Source organism: Pantherophis guttatus, chromosome 7, assembly GCF_059756535.1.
Source record: "Pantherophis guttatus breed Tessera chromosome 7, ASM5975653v1, whole genome shotgun sequence".
Classification (NCBI taxonomy): domain Eukaryota; kingdom Metazoa; phylum Chordata; class Lepidosauria; order Squamata; family Colubridae; genus Pantherophis; species Pantherophis guttatus.
In genome coordinates this window covers 36,072,626-36,095,067 of record NC_142069.1, presented here as the reverse complement: position 1 = coordinate 36,095,067, position 22,442 = coordinate 36,072,626, and the positions used below count along the sequence as shown (strand labels likewise).

Below are 22,442 nucleotides of genomic sequence, written 5' to 3'. Positions count from 1 at the left end.
CTGGCCATACCCAGGAGACTTTTTTGTAATAGTCTCTTTGGATCATCATCTCCTTGGAGATTAGGATACAATAGTACAAATCATTTCTAAAGTCTCTGAAGATGTGATTAAGTCACCAGACAGGACAGCAGGAGCATATGGCAGATCCTGTAAATTGGTCATGTTAAAGTTTATGATTATGGCTAATTATGGATTTATTATTATTGGTGTGTTTTTAACTGCTGTTAGTCAGACTCATAATTGTCAATCATCTAAATTGAAATAAAAATAACGCTAATGAAGCATCCCAAAGCCAGTTTAACAAAATTAAGAGCTAGTCATTCAATTAATAATGCTTTTTAAAAAAGCTACCTTGCAAAAAGTTGGGTTAGTCCTACATAAGCTTGTATACAAAATGCTTTGCGGTTTCAAACAGGTTCTACCATATCCAGAAGGGTAAGTGAAACAGTGTTTCAAATACAATTATTAAAGGAAAACAGGAGGCGGCCGTGACATGTTTCAATAAATCATTCGCACAACTTATTAATGAAACCACAAACGACAGCTTCCTGTCGAAGAATGGTTGTGCTCAATAAAAAACTTCTCCCCTCACAGAACTAACAGCTCTTCTTTCTGGTCGATATGATCTGTGAAATCAGAACTTCTGTCGTTTTCTCAAAATGATTTTCTATATATTATACTAAACTACTAATCGTTAGACTCCGTTATCTGTAACGTAGCGGTACCCCTCACTAACTTGAGCCCCAGGCAAGAAAGAAAGAAAAAACCCAGCCTCCCACCGCTCTCGCCTGAGTCGATTTTAAATTACGCGACTGAGAGGCTTACTCAACGTACGAGCTCTGAGGGGAACCCGCGCGCAGCCTCTTAGACCAGGCAGCCAATCCCAGGACCGATTTGGGTTTCCGCCGACCAATCAGAATACATTTTATTGGCATGTGGGCAAAGCTGTCCGTTGTTTTGTGCGCTCTGTGGTGAGCGTCGTGCGGATTGTTCTCTTCCCTTTGGTTTCCCCCCCCCCTCCCCTCCGCTTTGTTGGCCGTTCCTTTTCTTGCTGCCTCAGGGAAGAGTCGGAGTGTGGCAATGCCCGAGTTTTTGGCGGACCCGTCGGTGCTCACCAAGGAGAAGCTGAAGAACGAACTGATTGCTAATAACGTGAGCCTGCCCGGAGGTGAGCAGCGTAAGGATGTTTATGTGCAGCTCTACCTTCAGCACCTCACCGCTCGCAACGTGCCTGGAGACACCGCGCAGCCGGACTTTTCCAGTGACGAGGAGAGGGAGTCGACTCCGGTTGCCGCCAGGAACAGAGGGGGTAGCGCTGCTGCCGTCGCTGTGGGCCGGGTAAGCGATTTGGCGATTCTTTTTATTTCGCGAATTTCAAACGGGCTTTTCCTTTTCTCTTCGCGGCCTTCCCCACTTGAGGGGGCGGTAGAGTTTTCCCGCTTTCTCTGAGGGGGCGGCGCGACGTCTTGTCACTGACTGAAGGGGTGGGGAGGGGAGAGGAGAGAAACGGTGCTTGGCGCCGTGAGTAAAGCCTGACTCAATCGCCTTGGATTAAGCAGGCTATGTGGACCCTCGATGCATTTAAGAAGTCTGAAAAAAGGCAGTAGAGGCCCTAATAGTATGTAATGGTGAAATGCATACTGAAGTAATCTTCCCTAATAGACACCTGCCGCCTTTGTTGTAGCGATGCTAATACAGTCCTTACAGAATTTAAAATTGGTGAGGAAGAGCACGGTTTCACAGAGTCATTTTTATTTGTGCCCTATCCTTGTCTCCATTAATATGTACCCCTGCCCCCCCACCGCATTTCATTGTAATTCCCATCACTTAGCTTATCGATACTTATAGGAAATGATAGGCCTTTCAGTGTATTATACTTGATAAAATCAGATTGAGGAAGTCTGCTTTACTTTATAATTGTTCCTTTTGCATTCTCCATGTGCAGGCCAATAGCTTCGTTGCTTATTACTGAATTACTTATTTCTTCTTGTTTTGTTGCTTATCTAATAGGGTAAAAGAATAAGAATAAGAATTTATAAGAATAAAAACATCTTATATAAAATGTAATAATGCATTTCAACTTAATCAGCAAATTAATTTAATTTTTAAAAAGATTTTAAGCATATTAAGAAAGGCCTCTCTTGCTGATCTTAATATGGTTCCACAGCTAAAGTCTCAAGCCATTTGGCTTTAAAGGTCAAGAGTATCATCTTAAATTGTGCCCTATAGAAAATTGACAGCCAGTGAAGTTTTAAGAGTAAATTACTAAGTCAGCTATCTCAAGAAGAGTTCTACAGTACTTGGCATGCTCTTCACCATACTACTACAGGTAGTCCTCAATTTACAACCTCAATTGAGCCAAAATTTCTGTTGTTAAGTGAGGCATTTGTTAAGTGAATTTTGCCCCATTTTACACCTTTCATGCTACAGTTAAGTGAATCACTGCAGTTGTTAAGTTAGTAACAAGATTGTTAAGCGAATCTGGCTTTCCCATTGACTTTGCTTGTTGGAAGATCGTAGAAGCTAACCCCAAGACACTGCAACTGTCATAAATATGAATCAGTTACCAAGCATTTGAATTTTGCTCATGTGACTATAGGGATGCTGCAACAGTCATAAGTGTGAAAAATGATCATAAGTCAGTTTTTTCAGTGCAGTTGTACCTTTGAACTATCACTAAATGAACTGTTGTAAATTGAGGACTACCTGCACTTGCAAATTACTGAGTCATGGAAAGTTCCAAACTCAGCCTGTTTTTGAAATGAGTGCAATCTCTATATCGCAACATACTCAAAAGCTAGCCTTATAGTCTATTGAAATTAATTGAAGAGGAAGAGAATTTGAACTCATTGGATTCCCAGAAACACTGAGATAATCTCTAGTATTTTATAGATTAGAAGTACTATGTGTGGAGACTTGCTGATTTGAGCTTCCATACGTACTACCCCGCTATAAAAATGGGGCCTTGAGAAGGGGAGTAGTGGAAGCATATCTCAAGGTTAGGTGAGGAAAGATTGAAGCAACTGCAGGTTCGTATCTAAATGATAGCTTATGAGCTGTGTGTATATCCATTTTATTCTTTCAGTTTCTACTGTATATTAAAGAATGCAAGAGGCAAAATGGAGTGAGCAATTGAGACACAGATCATGCAGGTTTAAGAACTTACCCATAGTTTCAGATAATTAACAATATCTGGATTCCTACAGAAATATCTTGAACATGATGTTAAAACTGTAACAGCTCCCAGTGTCACCAGCAACTGCAATTGTTTGTTTAGTCACGCATAATTTCTACCAATCACTGCCCTCATTTAATCAGATTTGCTTCCATTTCTTGCTTCTGGATCTTCATTGTGGATTCCTTTGGTATAATGAACCAATTTTCTTGCCTACCTAGTTTTGACCTGCTTTTTGTTTACTAATGTTTGATTGTCCTTGGCTTGTAAGGAATGTATTGCTGCTTTGGTTGTAAATGGGACAGGGCATATTCATGATACCATCTTTCTGAAACACTTTTAGCAGGTTCAGAGTGTTCTGCATTATTTAAATATTTGCTGCATATTTAAAGGCAGTTTATAGTAAATTAGATAATTAAAACAATTAGAACATTTAACATATACATTACTCTTTTTTACAAAATATACATAATAAAATAACAAAGCTATAACAAAAAGCAGAGGGAAAAACAGCAAAGTGGCACTGAGATAATAAAAAGGGTTAGCTTCAGAAAAATAAAGATGGCACTAGGCATATGTCACTCTCTAAACTGGAGAGTAGCCAATGGGGGGGGGGAATGTGCTGCATAGCCATCTACCATGTGGGTTGTAAGGGCTCTGAAAGTCATCCTACATTATTGGGAGGGACATTATTCCCTACATTATAGAGAAAGATGTTACTTCAGATGATATGGTTCCAAATTATGATGAATTACATTAAGATTAGCACCTCAAATTCAAATCTGAAACAAAATTTATTAACTGTCTTCAAAGGTAGCCCCATTTATGGTGCATTACAGTAATCAAAATAAGAAGTTACTGTAACAAGGCTGTCTCTAGTATGATCATACTGGCATACCAGTCTAAGCTGGTAAAATGTGCTTTACACACAGATTATTTATATCTTTGGTGTCAAAGATACATCCATAAGTATCCCCAAAATGTGAAACTGATCCTTTGGAACAGTGTAACTTCATCCAGAACATAATGAATTCCTCTACTATGAGCTGATTAACTATTTACTAACTAGTAATTTACTACTAAAATTAATAATTACTGTTGTCCAGCCTGAGCAGAGTTTTTTTCATTAACCATCTTCAATTGGTCCGTTTGCTGTCTTTTTCAGCATATCCAGTGGAAAGGAAAGGTAGAGCTGGTTGCAATTAGCATATGATAACATTTGCTCTAAACCTCCAAATGATCTTACTAGCAGGGTCATGAAGTTATTAAATAGCATGGGGAATAAAGTGGAACCTTTTACAAATACATATTGTAAATACTACAGTCAAGGAGAAATCTCTTAATTGATGATAGAACCTAGTAGAGTATGACATTTTATCCATTAAGTTCATTGTGTAAAATGGATATGGTGCTATCCCTCTTCTTAGGTTTGTTTATATGACACTGCCAGAAAAGGCTTTAGATAATTTAGAAAAGAAAGATAATGAGTCTTTGGGGATAGAGTTTAAGGAATCGAGAGCTCAAGTAGTGCCAGTTCTTGCAGGTGAGTTATAGTACAAAAAGAGAGCACAAGGTCCTGGAATTGAACTAGTCACATAGATGCTGCTGCTAAGACCATGAACTGAGCCATGCATGTGAGCGATTCTTTGCAATAGAAGAGTTATATTTCATTAAAAGCAGGGAGGAAATATTTGGTAGGTGTCTTAATCTCATTAGAAGAGTGTCAAGAGCAAAAGGCAAAAGAGTGGCAAAAACCTAGAACCAAGTATACTATAAATAATTGGAACCTATAGTGCAGGGGTCAAAGGCAGAAGCATACAGGCAGGAAACTACACAGAATTGGAACATAGAAATACTGTTATGAGAATTTAGGTTGGAATAAAATGAGAAAGAAAAGTAATGTTGAGAGAGTTTATTATAGTCAGCCTAGATAAGTAAAAGATATGAATGAAGCATTTCTATAAAATAATTCAACATTCAAAGAGTTGCCTGATAGTGAAAATATTACAAGTAGTTTTTAGGTTACAATGGCAATTGGAACTGGGGATTCTGTTGTTAACCATTATGTGACCATATTGCTTAGCGACAGCAATTCCAGCAGTCCTGGTTGTCATTGTTAAACAAGGACCACATAGTTCATTAATCATGTGATCATGACGTTCGACTTGGGAACATTGGAAATCGTGATCATGTGACTGTGGTTTGCTGCAACAGCCAGAACTCTTAAGGACCACCTCATTTAGCACTGTTTCAGTACTGTTATAACTTTGAATGGTTGTTGAATGTATGGTCATAATCCAAGGACTAACCATAGATTTCAACTTCTTCACATCTGAAAATTAGCTCTGCCAATAAATTCCTTTTATTCAGGGGGATAAAAATTGGTGATTTTTTTAAAAAAATCAAAAAATCGGGCTTTTAAAAAATTAAAATCGGATTTTTTTTATTTTTATCAAATTTATTTTAATAAAATGCTTTTAGAGTAAAAATCTATCTAAATATAGTTTTCTATTAAAAATACTTTAATTTAGCAGGTCAGAGGAGGAGCTGCTGCAGGACAGATGACCGTTGCTCTTTAAAAATTATGATTTAAATCGAGTTGATTTAAATCAAGCCTTTTTACTAGTGATTTAAATCATGATTGCTCTTCTTTCATACACACAAGCTCTAAATGAAAGTCTTCCATAAAATTAAATTTTCATGGACCACAATATCAAAATCCAGTCTTACAGCCCAATAGGGCCCAAACTTAGCTACTTATGGTCCCAGAACTGAAATTTTTTTTTACTGAACTATGTGATGACAAAACAATTGCCCTGATGAAAGTAAGTAAAAACTACATCAGGGACCACAAGCATTGATAATGCTAAATTTTCATTACATATAAAAATATAACCAGTGAAGTACCATATATTTTTGCCGATGAAGTCCACAGATAAGCAGATCCTCATTCTTTTAAAATCAAAATATTTTGAAAAAAATGTGCTGCCCACAGATAAGCTGTCATACATTTTTCATGGTATTTTGGTTAAAAAGATGAGGTTCTGCTTATCTGTGGATGGAGGTAGAGCATATTTGTACAGGAAATACAGGTACATTTTTTAAAAAATTACCAAATATTCGCATGGATAAGCTTAACCTGATTTTTTAGTGCATTTTGGCACCTAAAATTCTTAGCTAATCCATGACTATATATATAGTATAAATTAATGGTATTTAGATACAGATTAACAGAGTTCGAAGGTACCTTGTACTTTAGGTCATCTAGTCCAACCCCCCGCCCAAGCAGGAGACCCTACACCATTTCTGACAAATGGCAGTCCAATCTCTTAAAAGCCTCCAGTGATGAAGCTCCCACAATTTTTGAAGGCAAGCTGTTTCATTGGTTGATCGTTCTCACTGTCAGAAAATTTCTATTTATTTATTTATTTATGGAGATTTGGCTTTCCATTCTATTTTTAGAAGAGCTGGTTGGAAGGTACTCAGATGTAAAATAGGTCATATCCAAAGATTTGCAACGCTGAAGGAGAAAAGTTTTTACCTATTTTCATTAAAGTCCTGGTAATTGTTAATACAATGAAAGAAAGTTTCATTTCTGGGACCATGCCCTGCAAAATGAGATCCAGAAGGTGCCACCAAACATTTTGTACTATGAACAAAGATTACTATGGCTACACAGAGAACTTTCTAAAATATCTCAAAAACTGTTTTAACTAGTATTTTATATGTCTTTCTCAGAAGGCAGTCAAGGCTCTAGCTGTCAATCCTTTTTTCTATAATAGATGGAGGGAACTTTAGTTCATGATAGGAAGAGAGTAAAAGAGAAGTTATCTAATTTAAATGTATTTATTTTTATTTTATTGGATTTAGCTATCACCTCATTGAAAACAACTCTGGTGGCTCACAATATCAAAGAAAAGTTTAAAAATACAGTATAAACAAGGTAGCATCTGTCCAACTAATACACTGCAAATACAGAAACTCACCTAATGGGTCCACTCCACCCCAACACGAGGTGCTAATGGGTCCACTCCACTCCACCCCAACGCAAACCTTGCTAGGAGAATAGCAAGGTTTTTAAGGCTTTCCAATACACCATCCCAGGATGAAAGCCTTACAGATCTGTGAAAGTATCTCATTCCAGAGGACAAGTGTGCTTTCTGAGTTCCAATATGTGGCATTGTTTGTGTGTGTAGCTACTTTGTCTGAAAATACAACTTTTTTAAGAGCAAGAAAGTGTTCCTTTTAAATTAATGACTTCATGGATGAAAGCAGAAAACAATTTCTTCTTATGTCCCTCAGCAGTTCTTCATCCACAGCATCATTTATGGATAACTAGACCTTCTCACCATGACCCTCTTTAGTGCAAAAAAGACCCAAACTCTCTTTCTGATGTTTGGAAATTAAGTTGAACAGTGATTAGATTTTAAAGAGACACTACTCCAGGAAAAGAATTATTATTTATGTAAATGAATAAGCTAGAAAAAATAGAGGACAGTATTTTGAAATGTTTATTGAGATAATATTTTCAATGTACATCATTTGCCGCTAGGTGGCAGCATTCACCTATATTTTCTTGATTCAAAAAAATTAAGCAGGAAAATCGCCAGTAAAATTCTCAGTTTTGTTGTATAGGTTATAATTTTAAAAAATGAAGCCCCGGAGAGGGACAGCAGTAAATAAGTTCTTATCTTTATATACCTATAAAAATAATCTAAAATGTAATTTTTCTAATTTGCAGTTAATAATTTAAAGAGAGTGCTCAAGGAATTCATGATTTCATGTACTGTGAAATAGGGGATACCTTGTGTTTTCAGATTTTCTAAATTTGTTGTGTAATTTGAAATAGTAAGCAGATGGGAAGCAGGCTGAAGGTCTGAGGGTTGTAGTTTAAGGATTATCTGTATTTGAGAAAAGATGTGCACTTTTATTATAGAGGAGTGTAAAAAATGTTTTCAAATAGGAAAACTATCACATTTCAGAAGTTTTGCCAAAATCATTGCATTAACCATCTCACAGCCAAACCAAATTTGAATTATTTTGGTTATTCCAGTTTTTCAATTAAAAAACATGTAGCAAGTAGAGTAATACTGGTACATATCATCCTTCCTCCCGTCAGTAGTCCCAGTGTTTCATATATCACTGATTGTCCTGACCATTAGCCAATTAGTTTTGTCCCTTTCCTCAGCTGCTGCTACTTCCAATGTCATAGTATAGTATATCTTACTAGTTCATCCTTTGACTCCTTATAATATAGCCCCATTTCACTCCAGCATGGACCAAAATATCCAGGATGTGAATTTTAATTCAGGGACAGTTAATCCAAAACCAGATGTTCCATTCTTGGAACAAATAGGTACACGGAATACTTTGTAACTTTGCAAAAGAATGCATCAAATATATGGAGTTATGCATTTCATGGTTTTGTTGTATTCTAAAAATCTTTATTTACATGTATATCTTAGCATTACAGTTTTATAATACTGTTAAAATATATCTCTCTATAGAAAGCAACAAAGAAAACGGATAAGTCAAGACTTGAACAGGATGATATAGATATAGCAGAACTCAGTAATGAAGAACTCAAAGAGCAACTCCTGAGATATGGTGTGAATCCAGGTCCTATTGTTGGTAAGTTAATATAGTAAATGCTAATATATTTTTGTATGTGTATGAATGAATGAATGAATATGAATATAAAAACTGAAGACAAAAAGAAATGTAGATGAAAAAGTGATGACAATCTGCATTCTTTAAATATTTGAAATCTCAGTAGGCAAAGTAATATTGTTCTTTTGTGGATCACTTCCTCGGTAATAATAATTTCCCAAATCCATGTTGTTATTAACTACTGAAACTAAGCTCGGCTTGCATCTGTATTATTGTGCTGATCATCTTAGATGATAATAAAGATTAGAAGTTTACAGTAGGAAATAATTTATCCTTTCAGGTTATTTCACATATTGCTAAGAACTATTTTCAAATACAGTAGAAGCATAAACTGCTTTACGGAATCAATCATCAGGACTTAAATAAGAAACTGCTTGTTGACGCACATAGTATACAATTGTATTAAGATACATTACCAATAATATGAAAGTGAACTATTTAACTACAGATGGAAAGTAGCCATTTACTAAACAAGTTAAAACATTACTTTTAGTAATTTATTATATGTACTGTATACCCGTATACTTTTTTTTATACTAGCTAGAGTTCTACACAACAAACATAAGTGTGTTAAAGTAGGCTTTGCCTGGCTGTAGCACGTCAAAAATTTTCCTTTATCTTATATTCTGTTTTCTACATTATCCATTAACAGAATTAACATACATAATATAACATTTAAAATTTAAATACAAGTTAATAAATTATCCTTTAAAAAGATAGCAAAAGAGATGTAACTTGGCTGCACTTCTCAGATCAAAACTAACTCAACACAACTCCAAAAGGAGAGTATTTATAACAATAGAAGCAGTGCAGAAACAATCACTCCCTTATGTGCCAGATAACAATTTCCTACCTATGAACCTATTCAGAATGGTCTCTCCTACAGCTATTTATTTATTTATTTATTTATTTATTTATTTATTTATTTATTTATTTATTTATTTATTTATTTATTTTTAAATTTGTATACCGCCTTTCTCCCTGAGGACTCAGGGTGGTGAACAGCCAAGTAAAAACATAAACTACAAACATTAAAATACAATTAAAAAGATATATATAAATTTGGCCCCATGATTAAAAACAATAACAGACAATTAAAAACATTTTAAAAAGTGTTAGGCCAGTCCGGCTTGCTGGAAAAAGAAGGTTTTAAGGGCACGGCGGAAGGCACCGAGGTCTTGGATTCTCCTTATCTCTGGGGGCAGCTGATTCCAGAGGGTAGGTGCCCCCAGAGAGAAGGCCCTCCCCCTGGGGGTCACCAGCCTACATTGTTTGGCTGATGGCACCCCGAGGAGGCCCTCTCTGTGGGAGCGCACAGGTCGATGGGAGGCCGTCGGTAGCAGCAGGCGGTCTCGAAGATAACTAGGTCCTATGCCATGGAGCGCTTTAAAGGTGATAACCAACACCTTGAAGCGCACCTGGAAGACCACTGGGAGCCAGTGCAGCTCACGCAGGAGAGGTGTTGTATGGGAGCGCCATGTGGCTCCCGTGACTACCCGCACAGCCGCATTCTGGACCAGTTGGAGCCTCCGGGTGCTCTTCAAGGGGAGCCCCATGTAGAGAGTGTTGCAGTAGTCCAGGCAAGAGGTGACGAGGGCATGGGTGACTGTGCACAGGGAATCCCGATCAAGAAAGGGCCGCAACTGGTGAATCAGGCGAACCTGACAGAAGGTCCCCCTGGCTACAGCCGTCAGATGTTCCTCCAAGGACAGCTGCGTATCCAGGAGGACTCCCAGATTGCGCGCCCTCTCCGCGGGGGCCAAAGACTCGCCCCCGATAGTCAGTGATGGAGTCAACTGACTATATCGGGATGCCGGGAACCACAGCCACTCAGTCTTGGAAGGGTTGAGCTTGAGCCTGTTCCTCCCCATCCAGATCCGCACAGCCTCCAGGCACTGGGATATCACTTCAAGGGCATCATTGGGGTGTCCTGGGGTGGAGATGTACAGCAGGGTGTCATCAGCGTACTGATGGTACTTCACCCCAAAGCCACGGATGATCTCGCCCAGCGGCTTCACATAAATGTTGAACAGAAGGGGCGAGAGGACCGACCCCTGAGGCACTCCACATATAAGAGGCCTCGAGGTTGACCTCTGCCCCCCTGCCAACACGAACTGCGACCAGTCTGAGAGAAAGGAGGAGAACCACCGTAACACGGTGCCCCCCATCCCCAACTCTTCCGACCAGTGCAGCATGATACCATGGTCGATGGTATCAAAAGCCGCTGAGAGGTCTATCAGGGCCAGAACAGAGGAGCAACCCCTGTCCCGAGCCCTCCAGAGATCATCTACCAACGCGACCAATGCCGTTTCCGTGCTGTGCCCGGGCCTGAAACCCGACTGGAACGGATCTAGATAAGACATTTCCTCCAGGTACTGCGGAAACTGTTGTGCGACCACACTCTCGACAACCTTCGCCACAAAGCGAAGGTTGGAGACAGGACGATAGTTGGCTAATACTGCCGGGTCCAGGGAAGGCTTCTTGAGGAGAGGCCTCACCACCGCCTCTTTCAAGGCCGTGGGAAAGTAACCCTCACTCAACGAAGCATTAATAATTCCCTGGAGCCAGCCTCGTGTAATCTCCCGGGAAGCCAGTACTAACCAGGAGGGACACGGATCCAGTAAACATGTGGCCGCACTAAGTCTCCCCAGAATCCTGTCCATGTCATCAGGGGTGACAGAGTCAAACTCTTCCCAGATAACGTTCTCAAGACTATTCCTCGCCACCCTGCCCGAATCTACCAGTCAGAGACCAAATCCCCCCGGATCTGAGCGATTTTGTCATACAGATATTGTCCGAAATCCTCGGCCCTGCCTTCCAAGGGGTCCTCCCGCGCTCCCGGGTGGAGCAGGGAGCGGGTCACCCTGAACAGGGCGGCCGGATGATTCTCTGATGACGCAATAAGAGCGGAAAAGTAATTAAACTTTGCCGCCTTTATCGCCACTAAGTAGGCCTTAATATGCGACCTTACCAGTGTTCGGTCAGATTCAGCGAGACTGGCAATACCAATGATCTCTCCTATAGATCTTAATTATTACAGATTGTTAGTCCTAAACTTTATATTTTTAAGATTAATAAATAGTTTAAATTAAACCTGGTAAATGATTTCAGTGTAAGGGTGTGTATATTTTTTTGTAACTTGTACAGGCTTGCACACTATTGTTGTATTTTGTACCAATTGTAATTAATATTTCAGTTCTGGGATCATCCCATATAATGTATAATGCAGGAGTCAAATTAGGATATCAAAGCAGGATTGACTATTGGCAATTATAGCTCATTCAGGAACAGCTGTAATTGAATTATGAAACATAACTGTCAGTTTTGTCACCTGGGAATCCAGAAACAAAGTTTAAGGAGCATCTTCTAATAGAACACTTCCCCTTTCATAGGGGAAGGTTGTGCAGTTTTGTTCAGAAAAGCTGAACTGCAGTATACAGCTACCGTGTTTCCCCAAAAATAAGATCCTGTCTAAATTTTTTTTGAACCCCAAAATAAGTGCTTGGCCTTATTTTCAGGGATGTTTTATTATTTTGGGGCACGTAGAGCAGGACAGGGCTCCTCTTGCCATCTTACCTGATTTCCAGTTCTGTCTCCCCAACCCTAACCAGAGGAAATGGGGACCGGCTACGCATGCATTTAAATATTTTCAGGGGAGGGGTATTTTCGGGAGGGTGGGTTATTTTAGCACATGCACTTAAAAGCTCAGGGGATGTCTTATTTTAGGGGAAACAGGGTTGTTTTCTACTGAGGAACAGTACTTGTATTTTACTGGAGTTTAATTTTAGTTTGTTTGCCCACATCTAAACCATTCATGAACTTAGGCAATGGTTATAGGCAATTCTTATTTCCTTTATAGCTTGTCTCATGTTTTGTCAGGTCTACTGTAGCATTTTTTAAAAAAAATTCAAAATAAAAATGGAAGGAAACAGATTTTAACAGTTTTACATTCTATTAAAATACAGTTGCTACTATATTCATATTTTGATAAGTAAGGTAGTAATAATATAAATGCACATAGAGGACACTAAATGTCTAAGTCATGTAACCAATTTTTCCTGCTCTGTTGCAGCTACGACAAGAAATCTGTATGAGAAGAAGCTACTGAAACTGAAAGAACCATCCCAAGAGCTAAGTTCTTTCATAGCTACACCAACATTTTCTTCATCAGCAGAAAACAATAAGCAGAATGGAAATGATGATTCGGATCAGTTCAGTGACAATGAAGAAGGTATAATAAAATGCAAGATGACTAAATAGATTTAAAAATATAACAATTTTATTTTTTACCTTTTTGTATGCAATGAGAGTGGAAACATAGTTGGCCTTAATATGTGCAGTGAGATTAGGAGCAGTAGATATAAATTCCACTACTTTCTTTATGATGGACTATATTTAAATAGCCAAATTGAAATAATTTAAAATGAATTAATTATGAATTATAGGAGCAACATTGTGTTCCCTAATTAATTTTTAAATGCAAGTTATATTACTGCAATAGTACAGTCTTGTGTTTTCTTTAAAAAATAAATCTTTCTTACTAAAAATCTTTTAAATAAAACTGATTTTTTAAAAATATTCCCAGAGGTTAATCCAAATATAGGTAGGTAGACAGACAGACAGACATGAAGAATTCAAGATGCCACTTTTTTTAATTTTTCATTCAGATGTATTCCATTCAGAACACACCTTTTGTGAACTTAATTTTTATTGCTACCAGTTTTCAATGTATTTTGTAAATTGGAAAAATAATTGAACACTGTTAAAAGATTCTAATAGCATTGATTAATAGTAGTGACATTTTAGCTGCAAAAGAATAATATATTTATTTACAGATCCTAAAACAGAGTTCAGACTTGACAAGCGAGAACCACTGAAGAGTAAAACAAAAACTTCATTATCACTTAAACAAAGAAGAATTGCTGAAAATAACCAGGTACCACAATAATTTTCTTTAAAAGATTGTTAAAATGTATATTTCAAAATGACATTTTAAAAGTTTATATTTTTGGTGTTGTTAATATTTACTTCAAAATAAAGCACACATCTGATCCTTTAGAAAAAAAAATTGAAATACAAAGAACTTATGGCAGAGTGTGATAATTGCTAGCTAGCATTTTGATGTAATAAAGGAGCCGATGGGGGGAAATTGTAAGTTTCTGAACCCCGCCTATTTTTTTCATGCTGGTTTTGAATAACTTCTTCCTAATTGTAATATAATAAACCTACATGCACCAAAGAAAGTTTGTTCAAAATAAGGACAATATTTGTGATCTAAACTAGTTTAATTTTATTCAGTGCCATTCTCATTTAATAAAATCTAATGTGGACACACTATTACGAGGAAGAGCTGTTTTAGCTGAAAAAAATAATTTACAGTTGTGCTCATAAGTTTACATACCCTGGCAGAATTTATGATTTCTTGGCCATTTTCCAAAGAATATGAACGATAACACGAAAACTTTTCTTTCTCATATTCTCTGAAAAATGGCCAGGAAATCATAAATTCTGCCAGGGTATGTAAACTTATGAGCACAACTCTAGCAACAGTTTTAACAGGATTGCAAAAGAGTTCATAATGCAATGCTGCTGCCAATCTGAATGCCAGGTAAAGAGATGAAGCAAATCAGCCTTCTGAAATGTTTCATGTAGATAAGTTTATCTAAGGAAAACAATCAAGAAGATAAAAATAACTACAAAAACTCCATTCGCCGCCTCCTCCCTCTCCTTTAGTATCTTAATAGGAGAAGGGGATCGTTTTAAATTTCCTTTTTTCCTTTTTTTTTTTTTTTTTTTGAACCAGTCCTGTATTCAGCAATAATGGTATGTACTAACTAAGTTAACCATGTTACTATATAGTGAATAAAATAATACAATACATTAGGGATATGTTTTCAAAGTTGGCAGTTTACCAAAGAGATCCCAATTTTATGGCCTGCTTAGAACATTAAAAGGAAGGAAGATACTTTTTTTATTAAAAAAAATTGGGAATGCTTTGGGACATGTTTTCAAGAAACTGCTATAATTAAATTATTACTTTTGGTTTCTGCCAAAATGTAAATATTAAGTACTCTTCTCTTAGTGACCACAATTTGTATCAGGAACTCTATTGGTAAGCACTCTGGTCATTAAGCAGAAAATCACATGACCACAGCAGACAACATTTCCCATTCAGTCGTTAGGTGAATCACCATGGTCGTTAAGCAAGACGTGATTGCAACTTATGAGTTAACATTCTCTATTATTGGAAACCAGTTGTGAAGCACAAAATGCTAATCACTGCAGAATGCTACAATGGTTGTAAAAGTGAGGATTGATCATAAAGTTGATTTTTTTTTCCATTGTAACTTCAAATGGTAGTTAAACAAAGTACTTGGTAAGTGAGGACTACTGTAATTAAAAATTCAGTATCAAGAAGAAAATATACCTCATTTTCAAATGAATTATACTGCTATAAATAAAAAGTTTCTTTTTAAAATGTTCATTAAAAATTGAAAAATAAAGTTCAAAACCAAATATGAGGCACTATTTTTTTAAATTTAAATTTAGCTTGTCTTATATTTTATACATGGATCAATTATATTCAGGAAACCTCCCAACATCTCTGAAATTTTTTATTATTAAATCCAGACAAAAGAATATTTCTTGTTCACCTTAACATACCAATATAGACTTCAGAAAGTAATTTTCTATCTATAGAAAAGATAGAAAGTAATTTTCTATCTATTTCTAAGTGTTTTGGTACATGGCCACATCTAATCTATGAATTCAGGGTTTACTGTCTCATCTATATAATAATTAGCTATAATTTGATTGGCCATTATGCTATGCCCTAGAATCTCTTTCTGATTAGCAAATCTTATTAAGCTATCAGACAGATTTAACGCAAGATTATTCCCTCCTTTTGTAATCTTTATACTAAGAATACACTAATTTCCACAGAATGAAGGCTGCAGTCCCATTCAGCTTTAAGGGAAAAGGGATTTGCAATCATTACCAGTCAAATTTAAACTTCTAAATCTAAGTAGAATATGGATAAGATGCTGAACATTTTAAATTTAGTAACAGATTTAAAATGTAGCATCACTTGCTTCAGAGAGCCATTTAAAGAACTTGTATTAGTAAGGGCTTATATAGTGTCAGAATCGGAATCTCTTTATCTGAGATTGAAAAATAAGTACCAGTGCAAGAAAGGATATCAGCTAATGTAGTTAATAAAAGATAAAAAAGGGGTCAGATATTTAGATGTCATACATTTTAATAATCTGAAATGTCTTTCACATCAAAGTATGTACTTATTTTTAATGGTATGTCATTAATATCTTATCCTGTGTTCACTATTTCTCTGTAATATCATGCTTTTCTACCCAACATAGGAACATAGAATGATACATATTATGCACAATTTTCATGCAAAACGCTATGGCATTAGGTGGGATAATCTGATTTCAAGATAGAGCATTCATGTTTGCTAATATGTTTAATGCTTAAATATCCAAGGATGGCATTACTGAGACATTCTGGAGAAGTGGATCTTCAAAAAGTGGATTTCTTCAGGCAGTGTCTAGGGAATCTTCAAGAGTTTCAAGAAGAACACCAAGGAAAAGGGTGACGCAAGGCTATTTTTTAATTTAGATCTTTATTTTTGACATTTTCAGAGCCCTAGTAACAGTTATACACTTATTTTGTTGTGTTTTTGTTTTTAAACAAACAGGTTGAAACTACAGTTCCATTTCCTGTACATGATCCAGTAATATCAGAGAATACTCCCATAGCTGTAGTGGCTTCAAGCAACGAGACTCTAGTAAATATACTGAATTTTCATTAGGTGGTATTCTGTCATTTTCTTCTCATGGAAGAATTTTGAATAAACCTTTATTTCTTGGGAAAAAAAGGTTTTTAAGTCAAACATTAGGCTGCTGTTCTTCAGTCTAATGCAAACCAAGAGCAACTAAGTGGCAGAAGGAGCAATATTCAGTTACTGTGGATCTGAAAGTTTTTCCCGTGTGTCAAAAATTGTCTTTATATATATATATATGTTACAGGATAATACTTATAAATACTAAAAGCAACTTATCATTTTAAAAAAAGACTATATTCACCATTTAGGATAGTTAGTATCTCATGTGTAAGCTGCCTGGCTTGGTTAAGATTTTTGTTGTAATTTCCTCTGTTTATTCTGAGTCTGAACAATTTGAATTTCAGCAGGTTGTCAATAGGGTACCTGGAAATACCAAGCATGCTGATCCTATACTGTCAATCAGTGACTTCTCAGAATTGCCAAGAAGAACACCAAAGAAACCATTGATGACAGCTGAAGTAAATGAATTAAATATAGATTGGTGGATAGAAAGGGGTGGAGGGTGAATTTATCTTTAATTAAAACTATGATAGCAGATATATTTTAGGACTTTTCTAGCCTCAGATTCCTTCTCAGGGCTTTTTTTTATTTTATTTTTTATTTTTTTATTTATTTTTTGCATGTGTTGGGTATATACAGATCTGGAATATCTAAAGTAAATAATCTGTTTCCCAATCTAATTTAATCAGGATAACTAGAACAATCTAAAGTAAGTGAGCTCTATTTTTAAAGGAAATTAATATCAGACGTGTGTGCTATTAAAATAATTGAATATTCCACAGCAAAACTATTGTATGCTTTGCTTAAAAATGGTTCTTACATTTTTTCAGAGGGAGGATATAAAATGAAAATATTCATCATCCTTATCACCAGTATCTGATCAATTCAATTAGAAGTGGTGAAAATATCTTTTTTAGGTTTTTATCACATTAATCTTTATAAAATAGCATTATTCTTCATCTTGAAAGAACAAAGGATATTTGCTGAAGACATCTGGATTTACAATAAATTATTAGATAGATAAATGTAACCAAATTTTGATCAACAGCTAAACCCCATGAAGGAGTCTTCTTAGATTTCATGGGTGTACTATTCGAAATGACACCGGAACATGGCTGCACTCTGCCTCTCTCCCTTATTTTCTTTAGTACAGCTTCTAATGAAATTTGGTAAGATTATCATTTTTCCATTTTCTAACTGTAGGTCATCGAGAAAATGTCTACAGAGGATACAAGATTAGAAAGAGATATTCTTAAAGAAATGTTTCCATATGAAGCATCAACACCCACAGGAATTAGGTACCTATAGCTATTTTTTTGTTTTGTTTATTTGTATGCATGAATATTTTTCAGGTTTTGGCCTGAAAAGACATTGGATTTGACAAGGCAATGTTTTTATTTCACTGCCCTATCAAGTCTTGAAAATAAGTGTTACACAATATTGTGCTAGTTTGCAAATTTCCTGCTTTTTAGTGGCAGCTGAAAAGGCTTGATTTTTCAATGTTCTGATTCAGACTCTCTTAAAATTTCTTTACATGGTTAAAAAGACAACTGAAGAAGCAAAATAAGTGTGGTATTCTCAGTTCCTAAAACCAAGGTTACCAAGATTCATTTTAACTATCAAAATGTTTATTTAGAAAATGTATATGGATCCCCTTATATAATTCTAGTTTACTAATAACTAGTTTACATACATATATATAAAGACCCCCTACAAAAGAATTCAATAAAAAATAGCAAACTCTCAAATAGATATGTACATTGGATTTCTTTAACCCTAACCCGAAATCTGACTTTAACTGCCCACATTTAATTAATATTGCAGAGGAAAGATGCACATATGTGAAAAGCATGCTTCAGGCCTGGGAATTCCAGGAAACTGGTGAAACCCTAAAATGGCTTACTATTGTGGTTAATGCTAATTTTTGTGCCTTATGGTTTTTAATTTTTTTTTAACTGATTATTTTTATATATACGGTCACTCATGCCCTAGTTACCTCCCGTATGGACTACTGTAATGCTCTCTACATGGGGCTCCCCTTGAAAAGCACCCGGAGGCTCCAACTGGTCCAGAACGTAGCCGCGCGGGTGATTATGGGCGCAGCTCATTACGCCCACGTAACACCTCTCCTATGCGAGCTGCACTGGCTCCCGGTGGTCTTCCGGGTGCTATTCAAGGTGTTAGTTATCACCTTTAAAGCGCTCCATGGCTTAGGACCTGGGTACCTACGAGACCGTCTTTTGCCACCAATAGCTTCCCACCGACCAGTTCGTTCTCACAGGGAGGGACTACTCAGGGTACTGTCAGTCAAATTATGTCGACTGGCGACTCCCAGGGGGAGGGCCTTCTCTGTGAGGGCTCCAATCCTTTGGAATGAACTGCCCCCAGAGATACGGAATATCCCTGATCTCCGTGCTTTCCACCGTGCCCTCAAGACCCTGATGTTCCAACAGGCGGGGCTAAACATATGAACATGTGAATGATTTTTAAATGTTATCTAATTCTGGGTTTTTATTTAATTGACCAAACTAAGTAATAATTTTAATTAGCAATTTTATGATGTTTGTGTGTCTATATTTTTCTTGACTGTACACCGCCTTGAGTCCTACGGGAGAAAGGCGGTATAGAAATATAATATAATATAATATAATATAATATAATATAATATAATATAATATAATATAATATAATATAATATAATAAATAAATAAATAATTGTATATTGTCCAGAATCACTTTTGTAAGATGGATTGCTAAATAAATGTTAATAAATAAATTACTGAAAGGCAGCATGTCTTTAATATCAGCAGCTTCTGGAGAACAAGTAGAAGACAGTGATTAAGTTAAAATAAAAATAAGGTTTTTCTTGCTGGCATATTTTAATTGCAAACTAGAAATAATATTCTACAACAGGATTATTGCCTTCCTGTCCACGATTGCCTGGTTCTCTCTCTGATTAGCAACTCTATGATATAGAATGTATTTGGCCTGATCCAGGAAGGCTTTTCTTAAATACCTCTGAAATTCTTTGCATGGAAAAAATATGTTTTGTTTGAATATAAAACAGGCTTTCATAAATTTGGCCAAAACTAGAATATTTTGATTGCTCCAAGTTTTGACTAGAACAAAATCATGTGGGTTTTACAGGATAAGTACAGTAAACCTGGTGCACATCTCGTTTCTCCCTTCTTTCTCCAGTGCCCTGCTCACTGATCTGCCTAGCACCTTCGTTTTCTTATCCTTTCAGCTACAAGTCTTAGTGTCAAGCACAGCAGATCCAATCAGCTAATCCCCCAAACTTCTCAAAAACTCTAGCTAATGTTAGGATTTCCTGTTTTCTTCCCAAACTCATATATTTTGGTTTGCACCTGGTGTGTCAAAAACCAGCTAATCTGAGCATAGAACATTTTGCATATCCCTAGTCATAACCTTATATATGACTTTCCTTTGTACAGTATTGCTACTCCTTTTATCCATGCCCAACTAGCCAACCTTGTTTCCTGCATCTGATGACTACCTCTGTTATTTTAAAGTTAACAGTGCATAAATAGGAACATGTCAGTATCCAAGAAATAATTCCTTTTAGCCATGTTATGCAGAAGTCAGAAGCAGTAAAACAAAATTAAAAACAGGAAACATGTAAAACAACACATTTAAAATTGGTTTACACTAACACCAATTATTGTACCCTTCCATGCCTTTTTATTTTTTCTTGCTGTTTCATACATTGCTATTTTTTAAATTCCTTTTAAATTCAATATTTCTTTAGCCATACTCAGCTCTCACTTCCATATAAAGAAATGGACAAGCAAGTTCATATGATATACAGCAATTTGTTTTAGATAATAAAAAACAAACACTTTTTGGATGATATAATTATATACATAATTAACACTTTTTCATTCCCCAAGTCTAACTACACCTAGCTTAGCCTTTCTTTTTCCCAGCAACAGCAATTATGACATACTTAACTATATCAAATTTAGCAGTGAATTATCAAAACACACAAGTGTCCTTTTTTGGAGCTTTTAGAGCCAGCAAGGTACTAGTTTGAACTAATAAGAACTTGGGCCTAATGAGATACCTGCTGCGGGAGTTTCCTCACAATCCCCCTCTCAAGAAGCCACTCTGGCCTACCTTGACTTGCAAGTTAGAATTACCTGACACCAGATCTCTTTTGGATAATTGCTACTGTGATTTCTTTAGTAAGTACTATATATATGAGGTATTCTAGCACATTTTAATATTAATTTTAAACATATTACTTTATAGTGCAAGCTGCCGCAGACCAATCAAAGGCGCTGCTGGGCGACCTATAGAGTTCAGTGATTACAGGCTGGAAGAAACATATTCATCAAAGTATATTCCTAAATATGTTGCCTCAGCAGAAGTCCAAAAAGAAAAAACAATTAAAAAACACTCCATTCCTTTGTGGATAAAATTTTTGCTCTTTTTCGTTGTTGCAATCTTTTTGGTTTTCGTCTATCAATCCATGGAAATCAACCAAGGAAATCCATTCTCCAAATTCCTTACGGCCGAGAGTCCACAGAAAACAACAAATTGATTTTTTCTTTCTGTGGCACATACAACTGGGTCTCCTATTTTTAATTATAGAGATGACTTCATCCTTCCTCATCTTGAAACTGAAAACTGGAATAAAACAGGACAGTAAATGGACATCACCAATTTCTTTCAAAATTAGGAGATCACTGTGCCATAAGTAGTATCTTTATATTTCTCTGGAACTACTTGTAGGATTTATTTTTTTAATGTGGACTTCATTATGTTCTTTTGAGATTGTATATTTGATTTTATAAACTTGGAAGTTCAAAATGGGCAGAAGTGATAGTAAAATGTGAAGATGTGTTTAAATGTTTTTACTTCAGGCTAAGATACTGTACTGAAATTTTCTTTACTTCATATGTTATTGGGGGTGGAAAGAGATACATTGATAAAAGGAAATGCATTTTTGAATGCATTTTGTGAAAACTGCAGCTAAATGCAGTGTAGTTTTAAGGGGTTTCAGCATTTTTTGTAGAATACTGTAATCTAATAAATAAATGGTAAACTTATTGTATACATCTGTCTTAGTTTTAATTGTAATTATACTTGAACTTATCCTTAATTTTTAATCATAGTTACCTATTTTAGTGCTTAATCTATAATTCCTGATCTAATTGACTATTGTTTTAGAACAATATTTATTAGTATAGTTTTTTGAAATAAAGCTTACATAAAATAAATTGGTTTACTTATTTTTACTTAACTAAATGTGAAATCATTTTTATCTGCAGACTTATTTCAAGAGTCATGTACCACAGCATGAATTACATTTTTAGATTTCATATTTTTCTATGGTATTTTATTTAAAACACTGATAATACAAAAACTATAATTCTTACGGTATATAAAGGCCATTTGTTACACACACACACACACACACACGTACGTGTGTGTGATGAACAAAAGTTAAACATGTTGCCCATCAATATGTTTAAACAATGCAATTATTTTGGTTCACTATGACTTGTCCCAAATTGCTTTTTCCAATGATATAACATTCATTTTTATTGTGGATTATTACATATCAAATGAATGTATCAATTTACAGCATATTCAATACAAAATTGCAATAAAGTTATTTTAAACCATAACTTTCACTCTCCTCTGACTGACTTGGTGTTCATGCACTCAGAAGTTCTTTACATTTTATATAGAAACTTGCCTTAAAATGTA

The 22,442-nt window shown here is 35.9% G+C and overlaps 1 protein-coding gene across 7 annotated transcripts; it reads left to right on the top strand.

Moving 5' to 3' along the window:
- Positions 1-786: 786 nt before the first annotated feature.
- TMPO (thymopoietin) lies at positions 787-22,360 on the top strand. Of its 7 annotated transcripts, none has more exons than XM_034403594.3 (9): positions 790-1,338; positions 8,683-8,806; positions 12,918-13,076; positions 13,681-13,781; positions 16,346-16,453; positions 16,560-16,649; positions 17,054-17,164; positions 17,910-18,004; positions 20,979-22,360. In XM_034403594.3, the coding sequence occupies exons 1-9, from the start codon at positions 1,081-1,083 to the stop codon at positions 21,268-21,270; spliced, it is 1,338 nt and encodes a 445-aa protein (XP_034259485.1). In that variant the 5' UTR covers positions 790-1,080; the 3' UTR covers positions 21,271-22,360. The 7 variants fall into 7 exon arrangements, with proteins under 7 accessions (XP_034259487.1, XP_034259485.1, XP_034259484.1 ...); XM_034403593.3 differs by having other exon boundaries at positions 17,051-17,164; XM_034403595.3 differs by lacking the exon at positions 17,054-17,164.
- The last annotated feature ends 82 nt before the right edge of the window (positions 22,361-22,442 follow it).